This window comes from Rhododendron vialii, chromosome 4a, assembly GCF_030253575.1.
Source record: "Rhododendron vialii isolate Sample 1 chromosome 4a, ASM3025357v1".
Lineage (NCBI taxonomy): Eukaryota > Viridiplantae > Streptophyta > Magnoliopsida > Ericales > Ericaceae > Rhododendron > Rhododendron vialii.
The window spans coordinates 42,790,413-42,801,380 of NC_080560.1; the positions used below are offsets into that span (position 1 = coordinate 42,790,413).

Here is a 10,968-nt window from a genome sequence, read left to right on the forward strand (position 1 = left end):
TGACATTTTGTTGCCTAATTTATCGAAACACAAAAGTCATGAGTCCTGTAGTATTTACCTGTTGAAAATCATGTATTATGTATCACATGGCATTTGTCCAAGAGGAAATAATAAATTTTTGACTGATGGTATGCACACAATTTTAAAACACAGCAATGTCAAGAACCGTTTGATATGTATGAACTCACATACATCATGTTAGAAACCGTTCAGTACACGTGAACTCATATAGATCAAATGGTTTCATATCCAGTTGCGTTTCGTATGCAGTCGTGTTCAGAATTGTATTTCAAAATTACTCATGGCCCCCTGGCACATGAGGATAGGAGGGGTGTCGACAGAGATGATCTTGGAAGTCGGGGTATTTAATTCAACCAACAAGCGATGACTACGTGGGAGAGAGAGAGAGAGAGAGAGAGAGATAGAGGGGACAGCTCTAGAAAGTCGCCACGAAACCAGAATTCTAGTTTAGTCACGTAAGCACACTGCTTCCCTTCCACGTGTCCCGCTCTCCATCTCCTTCCACTACATTCTTCTTCATTCATAATAACTAACTGCACTCCCTAGATCCTATTCTCATTCTCTCTCTCTCTCTCTCTCTCTCTCTCTAGCCTTGCATTGGAACTACCGCCATTGCTGTTTGCGGTTCTCTCACTCCAGGGAAAAAAAGAAGAAATTTGAAACCGAAGAAGAGAGGAAGAGATGAGCTCTCTTAACAACCATATGGAGACAAGGACACTGTTGGATGAGCTTCGTAGCTTCGACAAGGGGGGACTCTTCGACTTCGGCCACCCTCTCCTCAACCGCATCGCCGAAAGCTTCGTCAAAGCAGCCGGAGTATGTACATACATACATCCACACACACGCATATTTATACATACACACATGCATATTTATATACTATCCGCTTTGTAACCGTATTGGCCGTTGAGTAACGGGATTTTGCAGCGTTATGTATTCAGATATGGGTGAGATTGTCCAATACAAGCCGATATTTGGCAATACGATGTTAGATAAGAGAAATAAGTATTTATTTTTTATTTAAAAAATAATTACGTAATTATTTTTTAAATAGTGGAATGGAAAGTAGGTGATGTATTGTGAGAAAATAAACTGTTTTATAAAGCGAAAAATAAATATTTAAAAAATAAGAATCTTCGCAAAACGAGACCTGACTGATACCATTAAGTTTCCGATACCGAGATATAAAACTTGATAATATAATATATATACACACATAGAGATGTGTTAAATATGGAGTAGGAATGTTGGAACCTCAAATGGACTGGTCTAGTTTCGACCATTTGTGGTCTTCTCGGTCTTACTTCAATAAGTACTAGTGGAATCATTCATTTTTTAAAAGTTTGTCGAAAATATCAACCACGCTAATGAGTTCATCGAGAACATTAAAACATCAGAAAGCGCTCGATATATCTAGGAACACATTTATGTTCTTGATATAAGTCGGATAACAGATTTCGATAGAGTTACAATTTTTTTTTTATCACAAGCTAAATGGGTTCGAATGCCGTAGTGTTATAATGTTTTCCATCTCAAGATATAAAAGCTGTTTCGAAATTATGTCCACCGATGTCAGATTTGATTTTTGTTGCCGACAAACCTGTATATATTAAATGATTTCGATTAGAGCCGGTTTTAAGCTAAAGCTGAAGTGGCGGCCGCTTTTTAGGAACCAGAAATTTGAAAGGCCCCCCTATTTTGGTACCCTTTTTAATAGTCTAGCAAAAAGACTCAATCTTTAATTTTCGCTTTTTGACTCGATCTTTAATTTTCGCTTTAGGCCCTTAGAAAACTGAGGGCCGGCTCTCTGATTTCGATTATCTAATGAAAATGGGAATGGGGATCTGGGAGGGCGTTCCGGTTGAAAATGGATTAACTGGAGAGGATCTAATCTACGTGGTTGCAAAAGTCACTCCTCCTTTATCTCATATATCTAATAATCAGCTCTTTTGTCAAACAGATAGGAGCAATCCAGGCAGTGTCGCGAGAGGCTTATTTCACTCTAGTTGAAGGTCTACCAGTGCTTTTCTAGTCTTGATTCAATTAATCGGTGGTTGTTAATTGTGTGAATAAACGAGTAAAGAAATTGTATGCATGATGGCTCCTAAATCAGGTACAGGGGTGGATGGCAGTGTACGGTCGGAGATTTCAAATGGAAAGAAGTCTCGATTCCCTGACCTCAGAGGCATGTGCAGTTTCATTATTCAGATGATAGGATAGGACATCTTTTATTCAACGAGAATATGTCAAATTTAGATTTTCCTGCTTACATTTGCATTTTGATATCGAGTTTGGAATGCTTTGTTGTGATGGTTTCGAAATATCTATAATACTGTATAATCATAATTCATCTTTGACCGAAGCTAACTGTAGCTAACCTCTTATAGTTCTGTTCGAATTCAACATAAATTCAGCTCAATTGAAATCCGCCAGTATCCAAACGGAGCCTTTAAGAATCCGTTTGGAAGCTTACGGTAGCTCTGCATTGCAAAACCGAGGGCTTTCATTTTATTAATCAATAAGGTAGCTCAAATTTGGGGTTGATAGTTTACATAGGGATTTTGATATTGGGTTTGAGAGCTTTAGTTGATGGATTTGAAATAACTATCTAAAAGAAATTATTGCATACACTTTATACGTTTTACTGAGGATAATAGTTGTACGAACATCAAATCCCTTGATTCCAAATCCATTGCTATCCAAACAGACCCTTATACTTTTGTTAGAGACTTAGAGTCCAATGTATCGTTTGATTCCATATCCACAACTATCCAAATGGAACCTTTAAAGGAACTGTGACATGACGAGTTGATGGATACTGCTGGTAATCTCTGTGAGTTGTCATGAACCGTATTGTGCAACAATCTTTGTTGAGAGAGTGGTGCATATTAGCATTATATGTGTGTTAGTTTCCACTCTTACGAGCATTAAGCATGAATTTCATCTGAGGCATACTCTTTGGCTACATTCCATTATATTCTTACTTTATGCATAGACAAGAGTGCTGCTGATCTCAGTTTGTTTGAGAAATTCCACTAGCCACTTATTTGATGCTCTTGTAAATGGTTTGCAGGGGAAACCAGCAGCAAGTCTCTTGAAGCATTGGTAAGATTCAAACTAGTGATATATTCCATTCTCAAGTAATTGGCTGGAAGTTAAAGCACATCACGCATCACACCTTTCTTTGGACATGACACGAGTTGGCTCATTTAAGTTCTATTTCTAATTCTTTGCTGCTCGTAACAATGTTTTCAGGTGAAGAATACCGGAAAAGAATCTCTGCAGTGGGGTAAGCCAACTCACTAGTCGTTCTTTTTTACCTTGTTTGGTCTGTTTTTGGAGATGCATTGGAAGAACTTAGATGACAAAACCTTTGGATAGCAGTTTGAATGGCTTGACAGATCTCTCTATTTATATTTTTCACTGTAACTAGCATGCTCAACGTCAACAAACCTATCTATGTGTTAACCATTTTATTTTAAATTTCTATTGAGTTTTGGTCCAATTCTAGAAGTAAGCAGTAAATACTGAGGACATTCCACACTTGATTTGTCCAGACTGCTTACCTATAGAAAGAACCTCTTTTCCCCAGCAGACTTCTTATGGTTTGGGATATTCTGAGTGATTCATGATGTGAAAAGAAAACGCAAGGATTCTACCACAATTTCTTTCCATCTAGATGTAGAATCCCTTAGTTTTTTCTTTCCTCTCCACAAATCTCTTCACCAATCCAAGATCCAAATCGATGATAGCTATCTTTCCTCTCCACAAATCTCTTCACCAATCCAAGATCCAAATCGATGATAGCTTTTAGGTTGGCATCTAAAACATGGGTGGTAGATGGCTTTAGCTGGTGCTTGCACAGACTCTGACCAGTTATTGAAAGGATTTAGCTTTCCCTTGTGATGGCAGTAGATAGATTTGTAGTTGAATTGCAGGTTATAGATTGCTGACCATCTGGTGCTTGCACAAGATTTGGTTATCATGTACCATGTGACTGATGAAATCATGAAAGCAACATGCAGCAAAATGCTAACGACCACTCTTTCAATTCTAGGATTGGCTGCTGGAATGTACTCTGGTCTCACCTATGGGCTAACAGAGGCTCGTGGAACTCATGATTGGGTAATGTTCTGATGACCATTTGTCCTTCCACTTTATTTTTTTCTTGTGCTTGGAGAGGATGTTAGTTTCATCACACAAGATGTGCAAACCGAAGGTAGTGTTTAGTTCTCTAGAATGAAGGTGGATATGGAATGGGTTTTTGTCATTCTGATATCTAGTTCGCTTTTAACCTGAAAAAATGTACTTCACAATATGATTCTCAGCCACCGATTTAGTTGAATGCCATTCCAGTGGGAGTCTTTCCCCTTCGAAAGGTCATTCAAGCGAATTTAACACTACCTTAAAGGGTTTATAATCTGTATTGTTAGCAGATGAATGAGGTGCAGTAGGGAGAAGGCAAATTGAAACTGAAGCAGTTGAAAATTCTAACTGGCCAATCCACTTGTGAAAGAGTCAAATCTCTTGTGCTGAAAAAAGTACTTCTGTTTCTGGGCAATTTTAGCCGTAAAATTGCACTGAAGGAGTCAAATCTTTTGTACCGAAAAAGTACCTACTGTTTTTGTGCAATTCTAGCCGCAAAATTGCACAAAAGTTTCTTCCCGGGAAAATACTTTTGTCCAATACTATGGCTGAAATTCCTGGGATTGACCTGGTCCCATGTGAAGGGGTATATTTGGCGCTGAAAATGCATTGCATAGCTCTATTACAGGACAACAATGCATGAGGGCTTACGGTTTTTTAATGACAGCATATTGCTTTGTTTGGGTGTAGAAAAATAGTGCAGTAGCAGGAGCAATCACAGGGATGGCACTAGCACTTACAACAGATGATTCTTCCCATGAGCAGATGGTGCAAAGTGCTATTACTGGCGCAGCCATCTCCACTACTGCCCACCTCCTTGCTGGGATATTCTAAGTTTGGCACTCTAGGAATGTAGTTGCTTTCCTGTTTCTTTTAACAGCATCTCTGGTTTATTTAAGAGATTGGACTTGGTATTTTGTTGCGACTTTTGCCGTGGTCGGCTAATCATTTGGATGTTGACTTGGATCAAAGTATCTGGTTATAAATGTGGCACGCCACCTAATGCCGTTTCCTCCCTCCCTCCCTCTCTCTCTCTCTCTCTCGTATGCTGAGGGGTAGGATCACCAGGCATCAGGTTTCCAAGTGACTAGGCATGCTAGTTGACGGGTCAAAGCAAACGATTGCAAGGGTCTATGTTTTCTATGTTATGTAGCACAGGGGTGACTGTGTGTTTATAATGTCGAGTGTTTCTTAGCAGGGATTTTGGTGAGGGTAAGGTTGGGTGTTTACGAGGGTGTTATGTATCTAGGGCGGGGGCCGCGGAGTTTATAAGGTGTCAGTTTTTCTTGCATAATATGTACATTTTTGTGAAAAGAGCAGTGCTATATCGTCCGGGCACAAATTTGGACAAAAAGTCCGATGGATGTAATCTCACACGATGCTCGTAGATTCACTCACATCGGATGGTTCACATACATTGGATATGTGTTTATGATGGCTCAAACACATTGGATGGCTACACACGTTGGACACACATTAGATGGCTACATATGTTGGTGCACATCTGTTTTTATTTTTTAGACGATCGTGTCTCAGGCACTTTCCACCTTCCTAGAAGTAGATCTTACAATTTCAAAGTTCTCAAAAAGCAATCATTAGTGAGTTTTTTTTAATCCAAGAAAATCTTAATCTATACTCTCTTAGGGGAGTTGATTGAGATTTGAACCTTCACCAAATAAAGTGCCTATTAGCTTATTTACCAGTTGAGTTAGGAGGCAACTTTTCAATCATTAGCTTTTGTTAAAGGTTCTTTAAAATATATTTTGAACTTTTAAGATTCTTAAAATCTGAAAACGGTAAATCGGACAAGTTTTTGAGACGATTTGGATTCTGATTAAGTTCAAAAGCTTTTTATTTTTTTTAACTTTTTGGAAAAGATACCACAGCTTCTTCCGCAGATTAATCATAATTTCAGAGTTAGATTACATAAGTTTATATTTTTTCTAGTTGAATCTACAATTTGTAATCTCGAGCACAATGTTAAGGTATAACTTAAATTTTGTTTTCACAAATGTCACAAAGTTTTATGCATATTGTTCCTGTGTTCGAATCACCAAATATTGCCTCCGTCCCAATTTAGTTGTCACTTTTGGGAGTTCATGTCACTTTTTAATTGATTATATCTTGTAATTTATAATGTTTTAGGTGATTTTGAAAACATTATATTATAGAACAAATCGAGATCTATCAAATAAGATCCATATTGGATATAAAATTCATTACCAATTTAAAGATATAACTAATTTTTTTATCCAGTTAGAATAGAATTGGGACAAGTAAATTGAGACGGAGAGAGTACTTTACCAACCAACATTGTAATTTGACATTTAACTTCCTCTGTTACCAATATTGTCTCGTCACACCATATTACTATCTGGAGGAGACCCCATCGCACTGATGCGTGGATGATATTAGGAGTATGTTACAATAAGACAGTAAATCTATGGACTAAAATACCAACCCACGCTCAAAAACACGAAAGCACAACAGCTGACATGGCCTAGGCCCCACGTTAAGCTCCAGTAAAGAGATAAAGACTCAAATATGGGTCTTGTCAACCAAGTCATGAGTTTCTACCACTGAACCAACTCCTTTTATTGGTGTCATTTGACATTAATGAAGATAATGGAGAGTGCTATTTGAAACAATTTAGGTAAAATGACGGCCAATGACGTGTTTTGATAATTAATACTCACCAAAGACATTTTCAGTATTAACATATGTTCTTAGCATGTTCTTAATGGGTATTAATTATCAAAACACGTTATGGGCCGTCATTTTCCCAACAATTTAACTTTCTTACTTTGGGTGGTAGTGTTGGGGCCCATTTGGAGCCCACAATAGTATGCTATATTCGGTCCAATTATCAAAACCCTTTGGCCCAAAATTGCTGAGACTTGACCATATAACCCAACCTCGATGATTCGGGTCGCCCAAACTCCAGTGTACCATACCCGACTCTACTTATAACTCGCTGTACGGGTGCTAAACGAGCGAACATGAGCGAACATGTGTTGATCTTGATTCGGAAATTTAACGAGTTTCAAAAATATGCTTGAGCTAAATTTGTTTATAAGATGAATCAATGTTCAATGAGCTTTAAATAACCAAAATGCAAGCCAATAGCGACTAGCTTGATGTTTGTATATATTAAGATTAACGAGCCGAGTTATTATTTGTTCGAACTTAGATCAAAATCTTAACGATATTTAAAATAATGTTTCAACATGCTTTGAGAGGCGGCTTTTGAAAACAAACACGAGCTCAAACTCGAAAACGCTTAATTCGCTTGTTAACCTTTACTTAATTAACATTGCGCTTGCTTCTCTCTCTCTCTGTCTCACTAACCACCCCCCCCCCCCCCCCCGCTCTCTCTCTCTGGTGTGCGATTTGAGACGGTACGTACGCTCTCTCTCTCTCTCTCTCTCTCTTCGAATCTTTGGTTTCTCGTGCGACCTTGGATTTTTGACGGCTTAAATTCACACACAGACAAGTATATGTCTATCTGTCTCTGCGTTACCTGTTTTTGCGATCTCGATTCTATTTGTTTTTTCTTTACTGAAAACCAAATAAAATCCGATTCCTAGGGTTTTTTTTCCCGTCGCCCAATTAAGATTCCGTGTTTCAGAATTGATAGAGATATTTGATCTACATCAAGAGTTGTAGCTATGTGTCAAGACTCATGTATTCTGTGTTTTGTATTCTCAATTTGTTCTGATTTGGGTACTCACTGTTTGGTTTATTATGTGTTTTTACCACTTTCGATCGTATTTATTTGTTTTCTTATATGGAATCGTTGTCTTTCCTCAGTTTCAGTAAAAATTAGGGTTCTTTGCTCTTCAATTGAGAGGTTGACTATGAACTATCTTTTGACGTGTTGTTAAACTGCTTTCTTTTTAATTTACTATTTGGTTACATAGAATTATCGCTTTCTCATTTGGCAAACACAGAGGAAGGCTAAAGCAACAGTCTAAATAAATGTTGAGTTTGAGTTGTTCGATTCTGTGATTCATTTGAGGTAGTCGAGGAGGCTTGAGCGACTTAAGTGACCGAAGAGGCGGAGCGTGTTGATGTTGGAGTCATGTTGACAGCAAGATAGTATGATGAGTATGAATTCAGTGGCCTTTGATTGGAGTCCGTGACTGAGTCGTGAGTTATGCCGATTGGAAGAGAGAGGGGAGAAGTCGAGATGGGGTGGGTACGCCATAGGGATAGGTGATTCCAGTGTTTGGAAAGAAGGGTGGTTTGGGCGAGGGATTTCATTGGGAGGAAAGAGAATATGTGCTCACGTATTTCATCCGGTAGATCAATGTTTGTGTCTCTGATGATTCTGTTCTTCGACTTGTTTATGAAAAGTGAATTCGTTTTTTTATCTAGGCACTTGGCCCACCAGTGGTGTAGTCTAAAGTATGGTGAGGTGGTGGCTTCTATTGCTATAGAGAGGAAGAGTAGAGACCCTTGTTGATGGGGGTTGGGTAGGGGTGGCGTAGTATAGATTCTTGTAACATTTGACAACAAAAAAATGAGTGCTTTTTTTTTTGGTTGTTTGATGTTTTGGCCTAATTTTTTTCCCACAAATTGCTGTTGTGTAGTTGTTTTCTTCAGTTTCTAGTTTCATGTTGTAACCTTTTAATTGGAATAAAGATGAAGTGAACTGTTTTGTTATCTCCTCCTTTTTGTGGCATATAGTTGAGGTTTTCTTCAAGTTTTGTACCTATTCTTTGACGCCTAGTGCATTGAGATGAAAAAATCCTGAGCTTGTACAGAACTAGTTCATTTGCTTTTTATTCTATGGTTTTTAGGGATTGTTGTGGAATGGGTACTTTGTTTTGACCTAAATTAGTTGTAGAATCACATTACGTTGTTATTCAGTTTGACGTTTCATCTTTTAATCTTGTCAATAGGAATGAACACTAAGTGCATAAGATTTGTTTTACGGCTCGTACCATCATACCGTCTAGATTTAAATGCATTTTTAACCATTCAGTTGGTTTTCTTGAAGTGTTGCTCTATTGCCTTTACCTAGTGATCTAGAACTAATCCTTTTTTTTTGTTTTTGTTTCTTTAGGGCTTTCTGTAGGTGGGAGCATCTGATATTAACAAGGAGATGTCGTCGAGTAAGAAAGAAGAGAAAGGTGGTGGTGATGCAGCAGAAAGAATTAAGGCTGCTGCATTGACTGCGGCAAAGGGCCTTAGCCGTGCTCAGGCTGAGCGTGCAGCTGCTGCCGCCGCCAGAAATGTCAACGCATATGGCCAGAAGGAAGAAGGGCCCAGTAGATGGCAGGAGAGAAAAGAAGCAAAGAGACAAATGTATTTGATGAGTACTGAGAAACAAGTAAGATTGGGTGAAAGGAAAGACCCAAAGACATCAATGTCTACCCTTGGCGGCACAACTTCCCAATGCCAGAAATGTTTTGAACCTGGTCATTGGACTTATGAATGCAAGAACGAACGCAAGTATATCTCGCGACCCTCTCGTACGCAACTACTTAAAAATCCAAAATTGAAGATGAAGGTATCGATTTCTTATGATTTGGATAACCCAGATATTCCTAAGGAGGAACCTAAGACTGAGAAGAAGGTTTCAAAGAAAAGCAAGAGGAAACATAGGTCTGATACTGAGTCTGGCAGTGATAGCGAGGCTTCGGTATTTGAGTCTGACAGTGGGGCATCGTCTGTTACTGGATCAGATGAGAGCGATTCGAGCTACAGTTCATCTACCGATTCAGAAGAAGAGAGGAGGAGGAAGAAGAAGAAGAAGAAGGAGCAGCAGAGAAAGAGGAGGCACCGGAAGTACAGCTCTACTTCCGAGTCTTCTGATTCAGACTCCGATTCGGGATCTGATTCTGAGGATAGGAGCAGCCGGAGGAAGGGCAGGAGGCACAGCAAAAAACGCTAGACAGTTGCATGTAAAGAGGAGGAAATTGTGGTATTTTATCTCTGTATGTCAACTATGTGTGCTTTGACTATGCCTTATCCATCTCCTACGGTTTGTAGCTATGATCCTGTGGAGGTTACTAGATGGTGATCTTGGACATGTAGCAGACAGGCTCTACACTTCATATTTTTCGTTTAGTTTCCTTAGCAATTGAGTGATGCTTGTAGTAATTTTGAACCTGTGGTTGCCTCTCTATTTATACCTGTTATTGTTCTTTTTCGCCTTCCTTTTTTATGGTAATTCAATGTGAAGCAAGAAGAGACCTTTTTATCTGATCAGGGTGGAGTTTCTCTTCACTTTCTATGGTAGTTTTGTTTATGGATGTAAGACTCTGTACTGTCTCAGAATATGATGCAGCGGGGCTTCTTTGCAGTGGTGGAATATACACATACAGGTTGTAATTGCTCCGAGTTTGACTAGGCTTGTGGAGTGAGTCTGAATGTCTGATGGCGGACAGGGCTGATACACAAGCCCGGTAGTGGACTTGGTTTGAAAACTCGTCGACTCGATGAGCTTTGAAAAGTATTCAAATTTAACTTGTTGACGAGACAAATCGAGCTGAAACGGCCTCTAATTGAGCTGATCTTGACAGGCTCGAAATCGTTTATACATGTACTATCTGAATGAGCCTAAACTTGGCTTGTTCGAGGTATAGCTTAATGAGCTTCAAAATAATATTTAAGCTTGATTTGTTAATGAGCTTTTGAAAACCAAACACTTGACTCAAGCTCAAGTAACTTAATTTGCATATAAGTGGTTCTCGTTTAGGGCCGGTCGAAAGTTTAGGAGAGCTTTTGAAGTAGTCCTGGGCTGGCCACCATCGTAGATGAATATCTATTGTGAAGATTGAGAACTATGGAGGA

General features: G+C 38.9%; 2 protein-coding genes across 5 annotated transcripts; both read left to right on the forward strand.

Annotated features, from left to right (window-relative positions):
* The first annotated feature begins 406 nt into the window (after positions 1-406).
* Positions 407-5,182, forward strand: LOC131324610 (outer envelope pore protein 16-2, chloroplastic-like). Of its 3 annotated transcripts, none has more exons than XM_058356640.1 (7): positions 407-837; positions 1,982-2,033; positions 2,135-2,206; positions 3,095-3,126; positions 3,277-3,310; positions 4,079-4,146; positions 4,858-5,182. In XM_058356640.1, the coding sequence occupies exons 1-7, from the start codon at positions 703-705 to the stop codon at positions 4,999-5,001; spliced, it is 537 nt and encodes a 178-aa protein (XP_058212623.1). In that variant the 5' UTR covers positions 407-702; the 3' UTR covers positions 5,002-5,182. The 3 variants fall into 3 exon arrangements, with proteins under 3 accessions (XP_058212623.1, XP_058212624.1, XP_058212625.1); XM_058356641.1 differs by having other exon boundaries at positions 2,141-2,206; XM_058356642.1 differs by lacking the exon at positions 2,135-2,206.
* Positions 5,183-7,476: 2,294 nt separating this feature from the next.
* LOC131324611 (uncharacterized) lies at positions 7,477-10,324 on the forward strand. 2 transcript variants are annotated; one of them, XM_058356643.1, is made up of 2 exons: positions 7,477-7,565; positions 9,236-10,324. In XM_058356643.1, exon 2 carries the CDS (start codon positions 9,275-9,277, stop codon positions 10,064-10,066), a length of 792 nt encoding a protein of 263 aa, XP_058212626.1. In that variant the 5' UTR covers positions 7,477-7,565; positions 9,236-9,274; the 3' UTR covers positions 10,067-10,324. The 2 variants fall into 2 exon arrangements, with proteins under 2 accessions (XP_058212626.1, XP_058212627.1); XM_058356644.1 differs by lacking the exon at positions 7,477-7,565 and adding an exon at positions 7,573-7,660.
* The last annotated feature ends 644 nt before the right edge of the window (positions 10,325-10,968 follow it).